The sequence below is a fragment of the Ilyonectria robusta genome, assembly GCF_021365365.1.
Source record: "Ilyonectria robusta strain PMI_751 chromosome Unknown BGZ61scaffold_3, whole genome shotgun sequence".
NCBI classification, from domain to species: Eukaryota; Fungi; Ascomycota; class Sordariomycetes; order Hypocreales; family Nectriaceae; genus Ilyonectria; species Ilyonectria robusta.
In genome coordinates, this window is record NW_025764437.1 from 2561196 (window position 1) to 2577954 (window position 16759).

Below are 16759 nucleotides of genomic sequence, written 5' to 3' on the forward strand. Positions count from 1 at the left end.
TAATCCCCACTCCCGTCTAAAGCTCAAAACATCATCCATATGAGACACGCAGCCTTGATGGCTTCGGCACGGCTCGTATCACCTCGCAGTATCAAGCCTTAAGAGGGAATGGTCTAACATAATGGCCGGGCAAACCTTCCTGCGTCATTATCATCGCAATGCCGGCCAGACAACCAGCAATCGAGGTCCGCAGATGTGGTTTAGCGCGTTCGCCCATGCCCATGGCATCCTTGGCTCCGCCTCCGTGGGTATGATTCCGCGACGCTGATTGGGCCTCTTGGATCTCGCATTCATCGTATTTCGCGATATTCAGAAATACAGCGGGGTTGTCAGTACAAGGGACCAATCAGAAGTCAAGCAGCCGCAACAGGGCTGAGATGGGCAGCCTGCGACGACCATTGGAATGTGGCGGTGATGGTCCGTATTTCGCGTTGGGCTTTTAGCGAGGCGAGTATGAGGCACTGGCACTGAAGGCAGGCTCGCCGAGTATATAGATGGAGGCTTTCGGCGTGGAGGAGGAGGAGAGATTCAAGAAGAGCTGCAGACCCGCACTTCAATAACACGACTTACACGAAAGAGATCTGCACTAAGAAACACGGCGAATAACTTCACCATCTACTGCAAGGAGACGTCTGCTCTGTAGATCGCCTTCAACAACCTCAACAACCTCAACAGCACCGGTTACATAATGTCCACCGCAGTCGAGCCCGCCTCGGCTCCGGCCTCACACATCCGCCGGCGCTCTAATGGCGAAGACTCCCTGCCCCCAGACTATATTCTCTCCGAGGGTTACGAGCTTCGCAACCTAAGAGCATCCTCGTCTGCCGACTCCCTGCCACAGTACACCGCCGTCTACGATGATGAAGCAGATGCTTCTTCGTCTTCCGCCAGCCCATACGCCGGCTTCTACGCCACAAAGATGCTGCAGATCCAGACAATGGGCCACCCGCTCATCGCCCTGCCCTTGCCGCCGCGGCCGGAGCCCATCTACGTCTTCGGCGTCGAGCCCACCGGCGAGCTGGACCGGGCCGAGTACGTCTCCGTGCGGCCGGCCCGCAACTCGGGCTCCTGCTTCCTCGCCCGCGCCGACGACCCGGAGCAGAAGCCCCTCTGCACCACCACCTATCGCTTCGGGCCCAATCGGCCGCCCAAGATCCAGCTTCTGGGAGACGACGGAGCGGGCGAGAACGCCGAAGAGATCCTGTTCGACGGCAAGGGCAGCTTCACGCGCGCGACGACGATGCGCACGCCGCTGGGCTCCTTCGAGTGGCGCTACAGCACCCGCGCCGAGCGCCGCGCCGCGGGTCCGGACGTCGACAGCCTGTTGATCCTGGACCGCACGACGACGGTTGCGTTGGAGGGTGGCAAGCAGGAGGTGCGCCGGCGCAAGGTTGGCCAGCTGGTGCGAACCGGCGGCCTGCGCACCGAGGGCACCAGGAAGAGCACCGCAGGTAACGGCGGCCGCTTGATGCTCGACCTGCGCGAGTGGGCCGACCGCAAAGGCGAGGCCGGCCAGATGGAGCTTCTTGCCGTGGCGAGCTGCGTGTCCATGCTGAAGAAGGAGATCGACCGGAGGCGCTTCCACCAGACTATGGTCATCATGGGTGCTGTCAGTGGCGGCTAGTAAGAGTTGAATTTTGGCACTGGAGGGAGGATGTTGGGAGAGCGGCAAGATGTCATGATGCGAAGGATGGCGAAATTAATACCCAATCGGTTTCATTATCTTCGAGTTTTTACAAGAATAGCTATAGACGACGGGAATGGTATGGAGGGAATGGCAGTCTGTTGTATTAATTATATCTTCAATTTATTCAATTTGAAACTTCGCCCAATTGACTCCGGGACGACTCTCCTATATCCGTTGTTAATCTTGCACGTCTATGGCCGCGCTTTTCTCTTTGGTTGTGAACTCCTGGACTTCAGCGCTGCGGCGCTCAGGCTGCTCCTTGCCGCCCACCTTCTTCAATTCCTTCTTGGTGCACTTGCATGAGTATCGCACCGTGCAGCCCTTCTTTTCGCCGATGAAGGGATCATTCGTGCAAGACTTGCCAAACAGCTCGACCAGGAGGACCCAGAGCGTCAGACCCAGAGTGATGGAGATGAGGTGCAGCGAGTTGAGGGTCTTGGCCATCGGAAGGAAGAACAAGATGACACAGACGGCGAAGCGGTTAGCCAGGCGGCTTGTCTTGCTCCAGCGGAGGGTGGCGGGAGCACGGTGGTCATGGCACAAAGAGATGACTCCCATGAAGAGCAGTGCGATGGCCAGGCCGTGGCAGTAGAAGAAGCGGATCCCGTTGGCGATCTCAGGCTCCGCACGCTCGAAATAGTGTTCAGACAGCTGCTCTGGATTTGTGTTGGGCGTATCCGTGGTCAAGACCAGCTTCGACAATCCCGCAGAGGCAAGGATATAGCCCATGACGAACGGAAGGTGGGCATAACCCCAGATGGAGGCTTTTGGTTGTTAGCAGGGATCGAGGGGTAGGGGTACCTTGTGCGGCTTACCTGCAAGGACCGAGCTCCGGATGGCATGCACGTCGATATTGTGTCCATCGATGTCAAAGTAGATCCAGTTGAAGATGAATGCCTGGACGAGTCCAAGCACGGCCTTGCCCAGGAAGGCATTGACGTAGTAGCCGCCATAGCTCTGGAACATGACACCCACCACGGAGTATCCAAGGACAAGGGAGACGAACGCGTTGGTCCTCTCGACTCTGTGCTCGATGTTGACTGCTGGATAGAACTCAAAGAACCCGGTCAGGAACGTTCCAAGTCGCGTCTTATCCCCCTTCGCTCGTCCGTATCGGAAAAGGCCGACGATGATGGACTGTCCCCACATGTCAAAAGCGATTGCGATCCAGATGAGCGCAAGGCGGGATGGCATCTCGACGTGAATGCTGGCGATCCATATGGCTGACGGGATTAGTATGTTGATGGATTCGCAGATCATGACTCCTCGGACCATGGGCAAGAGGTAGGCGGTGATGGCAAAATGAACCACACCCCTCAGACGGGCTGCGAGGTAGAAAGCCACCATCATGGTGTACGTATTGTGTTTCTCATCCTCATAGAAGGAATACGTCATGTTGGTCGTAAATCTAGTTGTGTTAGTACTTTCGCTTAGCATTGCCAAGGAGCCAGCTCAACATACCCCAAGAGACATGCGATCTCGAAAAGAATCTCCAGCCGGGTTAGGACATCATCGGTCTCGAACCAACTTAGAACCAAAGTGACGTCGGTCCAAATCTTCCACGACATGATGAAGGTGATTGCGAATCGAAGCAACTCGAGGCCAGTCGGCTCCGCCCACATATGTTCACCGTTGATATGGATAATACCAACTATCGAAGCTTAGCGAGTCAACCCCATGATAAAATTGGGAGACGTACCGTAGAGCAGGTCAAAGAATAGTTCAATGGCTTGGATCTCTGCTTGCTCGGACGCGCGCCATAGTAGGCCTTGATGGAACCATTGCTTTACCACGGGCCTCTTGAACAGCTTGGTTGTCTCTCCCAATCGGGCCCCAGACCGACTCGACGCGACAGAAAGGGTGTCGGACATGGACGCTGCAGAGGAGGCTGGGGCCGTCTCAGCTTCCTCATCGCCGTCGTAGGTGCGCACGTCAGCGTGGTATCCAAACTTGTTGAAGTTGGCGTTGAGCCCAGCCGAATTGGTGCTGAGACGCTCCAGCTCGGAGTTGACAGAGTTGAGGCGGTTCTGAACGTCCTCCCACTCCGCAAACGCAGGGCCATGCTCCTCGCGAAGCTTGGTACGGCGTCGCTCGTGATGCTCTCGCGTCTCCCTGAGATAGCTGGAATGCTCAGGCGAGCCGTGGATGACGATCTCGACCTGCATCTCATCCTGGTTGCTGTATTTGCGCCTCAGATCCTCGAGATCCTCGGGCAGAGTGGTAATGACCTTTTTGCCGCTGGGAAGGGTGAATTCCTGCGGCCGGCGCCGCCTTCCTGAGAGCACCGAGGACATGGCTTTGGAGTCGGGGATGGATGAGATGGAGACGAGATAGAGATGAGACAGGAATGAGATGAAAGGACAGAGATGGTTTGCACTCGCGAATCCGGGGTCAAGGAGATGATGGCAGCAATAAGAATTAAGCACCGCCAAGATAAAGTAGGGATCGAGCTCTATCGGGCTTGGGCGCAAACGCCGCCATGCTGCCGTCGTATAGCCAATGCACCTACCGGGTCCAGGCAGTCAGCCCTTGCGAGGCCCTTCGAAGCCCTGTCAACTTTGTTCAGCCATCCAGGCTATCATTGGTCTTGGCGGCTTGTCCCGCCGCCTCAAAATCTCCCTGGAACATTGGCAGCGCTATGTCGATCTACATACGGAGTAGTACGTGCAGATTAGGTTGTTATCAGTGTCACGTGGTGATAATGCACTGAGAACTGCAACGTTTTGATACAGCCCGTTGATGCCTCAGGCGCCAACTCCCAGCTCTGCCGTTGTCCGGTAATTCGGAGCAAAGATTCAGTCATCATCACCCACCAATTGCCCATCCCTCCCCATCAACCCTCCAACACCACCGCCAAAATGACTGCTGCGTGGAAAGCCGCTGGCCTGACGTACGTCAATTGATCTCTCGCCCTGCCGCCCCGACAATTGGCCGCCCTGGCGCGATGCTGCCCCGACCGACCTTGACCGAGCCGAAGAGCTAACACAATCCTCCAACAGCTACAACCGCTACCTGGCTGTCGCCGCCCGCGTTGTCCGCCGAAGCCTCAAGGAGGAGAAGCGCATCGCCGTCGAGCGCCGAGGCGAGATGGACCTTCGATTTGCCAAGTGGGAGGTAAGCAGTCACCAGCCCTGCGGAGCTTGATTGGCGACGAGACTGACGGATAATACCTCAATAGAACGGCAAGCAGGGCGAGCCCAACATCATCACCTCCACTGTCGCCCCCTCTTCCTAATCGAACGACCCGGAGATGATTGCGCGTGGATAATGGGAGCGTGAGCGCAACCCGCCGGGCTGCTCGGCTTGGAATGATGGAATGAGCACCATGCTCTTGGGGCAACCCGCCGCATGCACCTAGTGCCCTGTATCATAAAACCCGACTGCTACAAATGTACCAATTTGTCAGCAAAACGACTTGCAATTGAGGCTCCAGCGAGATGAGATGCGTGATCGATGTGCTGTTTGTAGAGTGAATTGTCCTCACGGGCCAGTTTGGCCGGCTTAGCACGCGGCACGAAGCCTTTTTCCCACCCGGCTACAGCCGAGGGGAGCAGCGTTTCCCGTTTAACCGTGACACAACCACACAAAACCGTACGCAAGGCACCTGGATGGTACACGGCAAGCCCAGCCTTAGGCGCCTGAACGATTGATATAGTCCGCCTTGCAAATTAACACTCTCCACGGCGAATTTCGTTGCTGCTTGTGACTGGGACCCTCTGACTGGGATATGGGCGACACTTTTACAGGCGACTAAGGCAAGGCAGCTGAGCACTGAACCACTATCATCAACGCACCCGTGAAAACTCCATCCTTTCGTCTTTCCTGCCTGATTCCCCCCCAACGCATTTTTTGAGATTGGATGCGGCGTGTCGTTGCCCGCGATCTTCGAAATGGCCGACTTCGGTATCGGGGTCCCAGATGGTGGGTCGCTCAGATTCTCACCGTGGTGTGGTCAAAAGTCTCACTGATGGTCTAGAAATCGCGAGATTGTCGCTGGGCCAGGAGGCCGACTTTCCGCCCCCGCCGCCTCCTCCGCCGCTGGTTGATACCAAGTCCAGCGGCGTGATTGCCGTTGATATCACCGCCAAGTTTTCAGAAGCCGTCAAGAGTGCGTCCTCTTCAGCGTCGCCCACAGTGCTTTGACTAACCTGATCAGCCTTGGCGCCTGGCGAGCTCGTCAAGGATGGCTTCTTTACACTGTTCGAGTCCGTTGCGGCTCTCGAGGTACGAGCAGAAGCCCTCGAGTGCAAATAATTATGGTTGACGCCACCGGTAGATCATGGATCCCAAGATGGACAGTGGCTGCGTCCAGTCGGAAGAAGACCTGGAGGAGCTCTATGACGTCTCCCGGCCACTGCTCCCGGAGGAGGTGCTTGGTATCATGGACCAACTCTTATGCCACGAGGTCAGTGTGCCCTCGTCACAAGTTGGAGCGAAGTCTCACCCGTACTAGATGGCCTGGCATTTGGGATACCCCCTCTCCCAGACCTTGTTCACCAGCGTGTACGTCGAGTCGCTTCTGATGCCACGCCCCAAAGATATCGAGCAAGCAGATTTTGTCCGGGATGCGCCCGACGGTTCTAGCCAAAGCCCGATGCTGACCATCTTACGCGCATATTGCCTGGCGATGCTGAAGGCATGCAGATATGTAAATGATAGGATAATATCGGAACACTTCTATGAGGTATGTTCAAAGGACAAGCTGAGACTTGGACAGAGCTAATGGAAGACACAAGGAGGAAGATTTTGTCACAAACACATACAGCCGTAATCTTCTGACCGGCATACCAACGGATGCCATCCGAGAAACCCTTCTTGAGGCACAAAACCTGGTGAGCTCGTTGAGCGAGACGCTGGGTGATGATATGTCCAAGGCTCTTGCTCGCCGCCTCAAGCTCCGGTACTTCTTCTTGGATGCCACCGAATGCCTTGAGCACATAAGAGAACCTGAACTCGCGAGGAAGCCATGGGAAGAAGCCGTTGCTCTCCTCCCGGATATCAAGGCATCGCATGAGTTAGGTAAAGCGGTTGACGAAGCATTCAGTGCCAAGTTGCAGAGGAAGCTTGCCAGCACCATGCCCCCGAGGCCAATAGTGCAGATAGGCTTTGACGATGCCTTTGGCCATCTATCAAGGCTCTTTAAAGATGGCTCTGAGCTGATCGGCGTACTCAATTACACGGACTCTCAATGCCTCCTGGTATGTGTCTAAATTATTTGAACAAGAACATACACTAATTAGAAGCAGAACTTTGTTTGTAGCTTCCAGGCCAAGAAGCCTCAACCTCTCGTCTATGTACGGACGCTTCTGCAGACCTTCCTCTTCAATGAAATGGAGTTCCTGGGGACGATGAGTATCCGTCAGATTATGGACGACGACTTCTCGATCGTGGCCATGCCCGCAAATCCCAGGCTGGATCGCGCCAACGATGAGATCGAGGTTGTCAAAGACCCGCGCTTCGTCATGTCTCAGCAGATGGAGCTCTTCAGGCAGAGGGCTGCACAGCCATTCTTAGATGTGCTGCGAACGTTCTGCCAGAACCGATGTCGCGTGCGCCGCACTCTCTGCCACATCATCCGGGACTGGGAGAACCTCCAAGTTGACGCTGAAGAAATCGATCAGATTATTCAAGCTAGGACCAAAGAGCGCCCAATGGTGCAGACATCCCCGGTGGATGGGAGCCCGATCGAATCCTACTCCCTTCCGCTTTCCTCCTGGACGTATCTATACAAACTACGGATGATGGAATGGATTGTCCAGCTGGGCTTTGAGCTCGAGGTTTACCAGGCCGACGAGTTTGCCGGCATGTACTGGTACCTCAACTATCTGGCCAAGTGGAGACTCCAACACACGGAGAGGATCCAGCAATTTATCAAACAGAGGGTGGACGAGGCGCGCGAATCGTCCCAGGTCCCGGATATTGCCGCTATCCGCCAGCTGGAGCGATCTGAAGCATTCATCCGGCTCTCGATGCTGGATGCGATAGTGACATGGGAGCTGTCGGATGCGCTGTCTTGCCTCTACACTGTCCTCGCTCGGCTCGGTCTCGTCAAGGCTCCCCCCAGACCCTACAGCAACAACGAGCTACGGTACGAATTGCGCATGCGGCCGTTTGCGCCTATCGGCCTCCCAGCCCTCCCCACATTTGACGTGTTTACCGCCGGGACCGAGCAGCCCGAAGTTTCCACGCCCGAGATCTTGGAGTATGCGGACAAGGCTCTGGCGGGAGCCAAGAGGGGCTTTGAGAGGTTTGTTAGCAGGAACTTCACAGCCCAGGATGCCTTCTCCGTTGGGTCGCATGAGCGTTGGGTGACGTCCATGAAGAATGGGCTCAAATCATGCATAGCGACAGGGATTGCGATAGCCGCCGTGCAGAAGGCGCTGGAGAAGTCGCTGAAGACCGGGGAGGTGAAAATCAAGGCCGAGGTGCCGACACCGGATAAGTCTTATCACGACTGGTGGGTCGTTCCGAGGATCACACCCATCCAGTAGAAGTTGATGCAAAACGGGCGACTTGAAAGGTCTTTATATATAGAGGGTGTTCATATCCCACATACAATAGACCATTTGGGTATCCAAATGACAAACTATCCTCCCTCCCTTAATAGAAGTTGACCTTGTCTCCATATCCTCCAATCTAAAGACGTGGCGGACCACGCGTCCCCAACTCTTAAGAGTTCCACCTGTAAACTGCATTGCTCATTGACAGTGAATGGACTGCCGAGACTTCTCATCAAAGGTGCAGCAGCCCTTGATGCCGTGTCTAGTTATCAAAAGGCCAGGTTGGCAAGCTGGATTTACGCAGCGAGGCTCTTGCGAGCACCGGCCATCCGGAGTCTAACAGTCTGCTCATAGAGCGCATCCTTGAATGCGAACAGCAGGGCCGCAGTCAGCACACTCTGGGTGACCTTGGGACCAATGCCTATTCATTGTGTCAGCACATCGTCAGGGAGAGATAGGAACATGAACATACCCTTGTAGAGACCGGCGTAGCCCTCCTCTCGCACAACACGGCTCAGCGCCTTGAACATGCCCTCCTTTCGGTCGGTCTGGACATGCATCTGGCTCTTGACGGTGATGTAGGGGTAGGTCACCGTCGTGGCAAAGAGCTTACCCAATGCGCCCAGGAGGAAGGCAATGCCGGGAGTGACACTGCGTTTCTTCTCAACCCTGTTCTTCATCTGCTCGAACAGAGTGTACTGCAGAATGGGGTTGATGACAAGCACCAGCGCGGGGATGACGCCGGCGAAGAGAGCCTGGGGGCCCTCGTTCTTGAGGAGCGCCATCAGAGTGCCGATGGTGCTGGGGGCCTTGGCGGGCTTCGCCTCCTCGCCGGCCTCGATATCACCCTCCTTGTCCTGCTTGCGCGTGGTGACACGGGTGTTGACGACCCAGATGGGGTTGGTGAGGATCACGGTAGCCGATCCAGCGATTGCGCCGGCAATCATGGACTCAACCGTAGTGAGCTTCTTGTTGGCGCGACCGGCCTTGATGGCCGCCTTCTCGAAGAATGAGCGGGTCCATTCGTACCAATAGTAGTAGACGAAGTTGGTAATGCTGATACCGAACAACGCCGAGTTGATGCCGGAGTAAAGCCCCGAGACGCCCTCGCGCGCGACAATCTTCTGGACGGCTGAGATGAACTTGCTCTCGGCCTTCTTGGACTCGACCTGCGCGCGCGTGGAGAGGGTGATCAGAGGGTATCTGGAAGCTGTGTCAATGCAGTCGCGACCAGGAGAAGAACCAATTCGTACGTCAGGATCATGGACAAGATACCGCCGCCGGCGCCAGCCAGTGCATGGGCGACATTGTCGTTCTGGGGAATGGGCGTCTTGGCAGACATGACGATGCACAGGAGGCTTCTCGGAGAAGGATAAGCGAGTAACAGACGGAACTCGGAATCTTGCACGGGGAGGAGCGGCCTTGAGTTGCAGTTGCAGTTGAAGTTGCTAGAAGCAAGCACAAGGAATGTGTAGATAAATAAAATGAAAGCCCGGCGTCTGGGGAGAGGACCGATCACGGGATAGTCTAGACTAGGTGCTATGGAGGGCAGATGTAGATGGTCTGCAGCTTAAGTTCGTCTGAGATGCGCACTGTCACAGACGCGAATGCACAAAATTGCCGAGGTCGCGGACCTTCCTTCCGATGCCGAAGCCTTGGGATGCGCGCCGCCTGCCGTTCCAGGTTGGTCAGAACTGCCTCCCTCGACTTGCCGCATGTGACGTGGATGGGGTAATGGATTTGCCGGGGCCGACGCACGGGCCACCGGGCGACCCCGGATTACATATATCCCAAACTGGGCAGTAAAGAGCGACGTGCGAGCAAGAGCCGGGCCAGAAGCTGGAGCCAGGCCTGAAGCCTAACTTCGCCATCGGAACGGAACCCCGGAACCCCGGAGAAACAGATGTTGCGGCTAGCCGCCACTAGTCCGCATCCAGACTTAAGTAAACAAAGCACACACCGTGTGTTGTACCAACGTACCCTTGCACCCAAGACACAGCCATGGGCTTCTGGCGACGTGCGAATTCCATGTCCAACATTGCCTACAGCAAAGCGCCAGCGCTCGTCAATGTCACGCCGCGGAAAGCCCGGTGCCCATTCCGAATACAGCATCCGCTGGCATAGCTTCGCCGACATTACCACGCCCAGCGTGGACATCATGTCGTCCCCGGATCCGCTCAACAATTCGGGCGGCGAGGCCGTCATCATGCCGTCCTCGGCGCATCGCGCGACGCGGAGCGTGACGCGGAGTCTCCGATCCGACCGCTACCTCTCCAGAGACACCTCACCCCGGAAGCAAATGTTCGAGCTCGAGGTCGGCGACAATCGAGCACCGCAGAAATTGCTCGTCACCGTCGAGACCGAGGGCGCGTCCGCGAATGCCCCCGATGGAGGCGCTCGACGGAAGCTCTTCCAATCTTCGAGCCCCATGCCCATGATACGACAGCGAGAGCGGGCCACAACGACGACTGTTCCACTGAAGGATACGATCGAGGAGGAGCCTATGGATATAAACGCGACTCCAAGACGCCGGGGCCGACCGCGCAAATCCAACGGAACGCCACTTCCTGGCGCGGGTGTGAAGAGGAGGGCGGGAACCCCTATTAAGAGAACACCACGCCGGCCGCGGACGACGAAATCTACTGAGGAAGACGATGATCTCGAGCTCCCGGAACCTGAAGTGCAGCCTACACCAAAGTCAGCGAGACGCGGCAGGCCTCCTAAGAACCGCACGGCCGAGCTAGATGATGGGCTTGCACCGCCTGAACCACAACCCACGCCGAAATCTGCGAGACGGGGCAGGCCTCCTAAGAATCGCACCGTCGAGCCCTCTAGTGAACTTGGCATCGAGGCAGGACGCGGGATTGCATCTACGTCGAGGGGAAGACGCCGACAAGCACTTGCTCCTGAGGACTTGATGGAGGTGGCCAATGAGGTGACAGAACCTACTATGGACGAGGAGGATGAGCCCCAAGAAGACAATGAGGTGACTCTGGTCATCGCCCCTTCAGAAACAGGGGCGTCGGAAGCGCCTATTGACACCCCTATTAGGCCCGCCTCAGAAGCAGACTCGGATATTTGGATGGCAACACTGGACGACGATCCCACCCCACGGGCCGCCAATCGAACGGCACAATCACTACCGGCTTCTGAATCCCCAGAGCCCGAAGCCGACATGTCGCAAGCAGAGGATTACGGATATCTCGCGCCAGCTGCGAGTGATACCTCCTCGGCTGATGAGCCTCTTAGCGAACCCAGACCCAGAGGCAACGACACTATTGCACAGGGCGAGGACTTTAGTATGATATTTATGGACTCTCTGCCCTCGATACAGGAACTGCGCAGCTCTGTCCGCGTACCGGCGGAAGACGAATATGGCGAGGAGACTAGTCTCATCATTAACAATACCTTGGAATCACTACGACAATCATTGCAACAGAGGGAGGGCCCTAATGCAAATAGGGAGACTGCTGAAACTTCCGAACACCCATCGCTTGCATTCATCGAGCCTGCGTCGGCGGAGCTACACCAACCCAGTATCCGACCACCAATGACGTTTTCACAAAATCGAAACCTGTCCCCGAGATGGCTCCGAAGCCCACGACGAGGAAGCGTTTCGCCTCTCCGACACCAGGTTCTCAAGTTTAAGGCGAGGCAAACTGACGAAAATGATTCGAACGTCGCAGAGGGGAATGTTGAGGGACCACACGTCCTGAGCCCCGAGCAACGAGGATCGCCTGCAAACTTCAATCAGGACGAATCTAATATGTATGAAGACTCGTTCTCGGAAATTCCTCAGGATGTGCTTGAGGCTGCTACCCCTCGACGGCCTAGAGTAGGTGTCAGGGACGAGGAGCTGATGCAGGAGGAGCTGATGCAAGAAGAACCAATGGAGGAAGAGCCGGTGGAGGAAGAGCCGGTGGAGGAAGAGCCAATGGAAGAACAACTAGCAGAAGAAGAGCTGGGAAAAGAAATGATGGAGGAAGAAATGATTGAACAACAACCTTTGGAACAACAACCTGTGGAAGAACAACCTATGCACGAACAGCCTGTGGAAGAAGAACTGGCGGAACTAGTCGAACTAGTGGGCGAACAACCTTTGGAGGAAGCACTGGTGGAAGAGGAGCCCGTCGAAGACGACCAAGAGATGAAAGATGCACAACCACCCCAACAAATCGAAAGCCAGTACGCACCAGAAACCGCTTCGAATGTGAGCGTTGTTTCTCGATCCGACGCAGGCCGCCTCCCTACTCCCGATGACACCCCTCCTCAAATCGGAGTCGAGGCAGAAGACCAGGGCAAGTCAACACAAACCTCTCAAGCCTCTGTTGGAGTTGTTTCTCCAAAGATGTCGTCCCCGTTAGTCTTGTCTGCATCCCGATCTCAGCTCGTACCAGAGATTGTGGAGGAGATGGTCGACGATCTTGAGGAAGAATTTCCGGAGGCTTCGGTGCCAGAAACGTCAAAACTGTCGCTGGATAGTCACTTGCGTCGGCCCGAAGTGACACCAGTCAATCAATTGACATCTCCACTTCAGGACCCTCAGTCGCTGGTACCAGAGACTGCGCTAGACAAGATGTCGCGACCTCTGTTGTCTCCCATTGTACGAGCAGGGCGGGCGTTGCAAAGTGTGACCTCAGACCCTCCGTCGCCTGAGCCTCGCGAACACCCTCTGCGGAGCCCCTTCCGGAGCTCAGTTAGCAGAGAATTGGGACCACCGGCTCAGGATTCGCAACCCAGCCGTCGAATAAGCTTGAGCCCAAGAAGGCCATTCAACTTCACAGCTAGAAATCAGGTCCCGTCGGCTAGCCAACTATCCGATGATCCCTTTGTTTCGGATATGAGGCATACTGGCCAGCTCAGCTTTCTGGAAGCACTCGAGAGGAGTGGCGGAAATCGATCATCACAAAGGACACGTGAATCGCCTCGAGACTCTCGAGCTAGCTCACTGCGCATCACTCCCCCTAATGATGAGGTGATGAGTTGGGTTGCCGATGAGGGTCCGATCAGTGCTAATCTTCGAGGAGACGTCCCGCTCAAGGACTTTGCACGATCCACAACCGCCGAAGTGACGAAGGGTTCCACATCCTATGAACAGCTGGATGGTGCAGCTGATGATGTTGTCGATGATGTTGACGATAATGATGCGCCTGAAGAGCGTGATGATGATATGGATATTTGGGAATTTGAGGCGAAGCGGGCGACTCCTCGCACTACTCGCCAACAGCCATTCGGGAATAAGCGGCGTACTCTGCCCAGTACCTGGATGAGACAGAGCACACGAGGGCCCCCGAGAGAGGAGGAGGCGTTCACTGAGGGTGCTGCATCTGACGCCGACAGGACAGAGGAGGCCCAGGAGGAATACTCTTTACTTGCACAGAGCAAAGGTGCTCAAGAGCCGGCAGGGCCGGTCGAGTCGGCAAAGAAAGCGAGTCGATTCGACCTGGCATCCTTCTTCTCGTCTCCAGCTGCCATCCCTGGTATGTTGGCCGAGAAGTTCCTTCCAGCCAAGACCGCGTCAGTCTTTGGAGCAAGACCTAGTGAGCCAGAGCCGCTTCAAGCTGAGCCAGTTCAAGTGGATATGGTTCAAACGGCGCCTGTTCTGCCCACTAGCTCCATGTTCCCTCAAGTTGCGCAGAAGGAGTTCCAGCCCCGGAAGAGCTCCCGTATCGATCTCTTCTCTCCATCGCGAGATGAGGAGCGGGAGCCAAGGGAGGAAACGCAAGCCTCTTCACCTCAAGAAGCTCCGGAGGAGTCTGAGATGCCATCTGTAGCTCAGAAACAAAACTTCACGCCTCGACCCAAGGCCAAGCAACCCAACGCTGCCTTCTTCAAGTCTTCAGCTCGATCGAGTGCTCCCACGCCACCACGAATGCAGCTGTCCCACGCGGACATCCAGAGGTGGCAGCATGAAACCTCCGTGGCTAGCGAAGACTCTCCCGAGGTGTCTCAGCCGTTTCTGCGACCCCTGCCTCCAAAGCACGCCTCGCCGAGCAAGTCGAGTCTGCGGTCACCTATGAAGCCTCACACTCCAGGGCGTGTTGTCGAATTTACGAGCAGCGTCCTGTCGCCCGTGGAGCAGGCAAAGGCCCGCCAGGTTCGGCGTCTTTCCAACTCTTCAGCGTCCCAGGCCAGTCTCGCCCCGCAGCGTCAGCCCCCTCCTCCTCAAACAATCGACAAGGAGAACCGTGACGCATCAGACATGTCCATGTCTGAAGCGTCGCCCTTGGCTAAACCGCCACAGCCCGCACCGCTCTCACAGACCGTCTGGACCCGCCAACACTGGCTCCTCCTGGACGAGCTGCTCCAACTGCGGCGGGCAGGCCCATACGAGCTGAACTATGGACGCTGTGCGGACAAGTTCCTTGGAAAGACGGTTAAGAGCCAAGGCGAGGCCATGGTGCTGGAGCGCTGGCACCTAGACTGCGTGGATGCCTTCAAGGCATCGGTTGGTGCGTGGGACGAGGCCGTGTTGGTCAAGAGGCTATTCGCGTTGATTCTCGGCGAGGAGAGGAGGAGCCGCGGCGTCTCAGAGACACCTGCACGAGTTATGTTTCACTAAACGGTCGCTTTTGTTTTTGGGAAAAGTTGTTTGGATTTGCATTGCAGGCGTAGATACCCCCGTAGTATCGTTTACATTTAAGGAGGGATATTTCCCACTCGCTCGTTCAATGCGCCACACTTTAAGGCATTAAACACGGAAATTAACCAGCGATGCAATGATCAGTGTAGACGAGTCCGTCCCTCTTGAAACGCCTAATCTACTGTGCCATATTACAATACACGATGCCCCCGCTGCCGTAGCGCCGCTTCTATTCAAGCATCGAGGCCTGGTTTGTGTACAATACATCCACCACGCTGCTCAACTTCTCAATCGTCGCCAGAGCCGCATCGTAAGATTCGTCTCGATGCGTCTCGTCAAAGATGATAAGGCAGCCCGCGCCCTGGTCCAAAACACCAATGATGACCTTGTCGAGGATCATCTGTGAGAGCTTTCGCTCAACCTGCTGGGTATCCAAACCCACCATCTTGGCGATGTGGTCGATCTCAACGCGCGAGAAGGGCTCGATAACCTTGATAAGGTTCTGCTCCAGCATGGCGTCGTAGAGGCGGCGGAGGTGGTTGCGGATAAAGGCATCGCTGCCGAGTTCGTAACGGTACGAGGACAGGGCACGCTCGTACTCCTCCAGGGATCGGTTCGAGTGTGCTCGGGCGATGGCCTTCATTGCCTCGAGGTTCTGGCCGGCGTACTTCAGTGCTTGCTTCGAGGTCATGAGCTGGTTGACGTCGTCGACGAGGTTCAGCATGATCTTGCAGAGGAGCATGTATTGCAGGGCAGCCTGGGCCTTGACGCTCTCATCCTGAGAGTGGTAGCCGTCCAGAGCCTCGATAAAGTAAGAGAAGGCAGTGTTGAAGTCCTTGTCCTCAGCATGGAGCATGCCACTCTGCATGTCGAGGTTGGCCTGCAGCATTGGAGGCGTGTAGACGCTGGCAGCACTGGTTCGCGCGCTGGTCAAGGCGGCACGGGACTTGGGGATGTTGCCGAGGGCGTGGTAGACTCTTGACTCGAGTAGTTGGACTTCGACGAGTCGCAATTTGTCGTCGAGGCGCTTGAGCTCGCGGAGGAGGCCGTTGATAAGACCGAGTGCGTCATAGTAGGATTGCTTGGCCATCTGCAGGGCGACGAGGCGGACCTCGAGGTCCTGGCGCTGGAAAGCACGGCGCTCGGCGGTAGCCCATTCTATGCAGTCCTTGGTGACGGCGATTTCGATTTCAGTGCTATTGGGGATGTCCTTGAACAAGTCAAGCAGTTGGCGGACTACGCCACCAAGTTAGCAGTGGCCCACGATAAACTGCTTATTGGAAAAACGAAGATTGGCTTAAGATCCGAATCAGGGCAATGGTGAATAGTGGTCTCATGGCCTGTCAAAACAGGCTCTGAAGTAGCAAATACTTGGGTTGCAAACATCATGTAGGATCAGGGAGGGAGGCGATTTAGCTGAAAAGCTGCCCAGGGACAAAACTCACCCAACTTTGAAGATTTGGCCTTGGCAAAGGAAGAGAAAACTGATCGGCTCTCCTTGACAAGGTTTACTAGCTCCTGTGACTTCCTGTTTTGCTGTCAGTGGGTTGGTTCCGTGGTAGGGGACAGCAGCGCGCACTTCTCGTCTCGGTACAGCTCGCCCAAGCTTATCAAAGCCGACTCGTACTCGCGCGTCGCAGCATCAGACGTCGCACCGGGCGCCTTGGCGGTGATTTCCTTGTAGATAGCCTCAGCCTTCCGGGGGTCTGACTTGGCGAGCTTCTGGGCTTCCTGGACCCTCGCCGATTCGCCCGCCGCCATGGTGAAGGAGGGGTCTGTGTGTGTTGTGAGAGAGGGATCGTGGGGTGCGGTATTCTCGCGCTAGAGATCGCAGGGCGTGGATGGTGCGTCGTTGGGGGTGAAGGCGGAATGTGTGGTCGTGATGTTGGAGTTGGTTCGTTGGTGAGGCACACAACAACGAGCTCCAGCCTTCCTCCAGGTTGCCAGTGCGCGACGTAGGCCTGCGGAAAAAACGGGGCCCGGGGCAGC

General features: G+C 56.2%; 7 protein-coding genes across 7 annotated transcripts; 4 read left to right on the forward strand and 3 right to left on the reverse strand.

Annotated features, from left to right (window-relative positions):
• Positions 1-320: 320 nt before the first annotated feature.
• On the forward strand, positions 321-1754 carry BGZ61DRAFT_514440 (uncharacterized protein). The gene has a single exon (XM_046252210.1). The coding sequence runs from the start codon at positions 689-691 to the stop codon at positions 1622-1624; it is 936 nt and encodes a 311-aa protein (XP_046109937.1). The 5' UTR covers positions 321-688; the 3' UTR covers positions 1625-1754.
• Positions 1755-4324, reverse strand: BGZ61DRAFT_443792 (bacterial low temperature requirement A protein-domain-containing protein). The gene is made up of 4 exons (XM_046244920.1): positions 3387-4324; positions 3149-3338; positions 2503-3095; positions 1755-2451 (listed from the first exon to the last, which is right to left on the reverse strand). The coding sequence occupies exons 1-4, from the start codon at positions 3979-3981 to the stop codon at positions 1865-1867; spliced, it is 1965 nt and encodes a 654-aa protein (XP_046109938.1). The 5' UTR covers positions 3982-4324; the 3' UTR covers positions 1755-1864.
• Positions 4325-4545: 221 nt separating this feature from the next.
• Positions 4546-4922, forward strand: BGZ61DRAFT_528370 (mitochondrial ATP synthase epsilon chain-domain-containing protein; the record flags this gene model as incomplete). The annotated part of the gene is made up of 3 exons (XM_046253242.1): positions 4546-4577; positions 4687-4801; positions 4866-4922. 3 exons carry the CDS (start codon positions 4546-4548, stop codon positions 4920-4922), a joined length of 204 nt encoding a protein of 67 aa, XP_046109939.1.
• A 655-nt stretch (positions 4923-5577) lies between these two features.
• On the forward strand, positions 5578-8178 carry BGZ61DRAFT_490857 (Mak10 subunit, NatC N-terminal acetyltransferase-domain-containing protein; the record flags this gene model as incomplete). Its single annotated transcript, XM_046250369.1, has 7 exons — positions 5578-5608; positions 5664-5795; positions 5844-5911; positions 5964-6092; positions 6141-6371; positions 6424-6885; positions 6934-8178. The coding sequence occupies 7 exons, from the start codon at positions 5578-5580 to the stop codon at positions 8176-8178; spliced, it is 2298 nt and encodes a 765-aa protein (XP_046109940.1).
• Positions 8179-8483: 305 nt separating this feature from the next.
• BGZ61DRAFT_473776 (putative peroxisomal membrane protein PMP47B) lies at positions 8484-9529 on the reverse strand (the record flags this gene model as incomplete). Its single annotated transcript, XM_046248498.1, has 3 exons — positions 8484-8608; positions 8660-9390; positions 9441-9529. The coding sequence occupies 3 exons, from the start codon at positions 9527-9529 to the stop codon at positions 8484-8486; spliced, it is 945 nt and encodes a 314-aa protein (XP_046109941.1).
• Positions 9530-10255: 726 nt separating this feature from the next.
• BGZ61DRAFT_528373 (uncharacterized protein) lies at positions 10256-14749 on the forward strand (the record flags this gene model as incomplete). The annotated part of the gene is made up of 1 exon (XM_046253243.1): positions 10256-14749. The coding sequence occupies one exon, from the start codon at positions 10256-10258 to the stop codon at positions 14747-14749; it is 4494 nt and encodes a 1497-aa protein (XP_046109942.1).
• A 250-nt stretch (positions 14750-14999) lies between these two features.
• On the reverse strand, positions 15000-16531 carry BGZ61DRAFT_343577 (uncharacterized protein; the record flags this gene model as incomplete). Its single annotated transcript, XM_046239611.1, has 3 exons — positions 15000-16006; positions 16216-16298; positions 16350-16531. The coding sequence occupies 3 exons, from the start codon at positions 16529-16531 to the stop codon at positions 15000-15002; spliced, it is 1272 nt and encodes a 423-aa protein (XP_046109943.1).
• Positions 16532-16759: the final 228 nt, after the last annotated feature.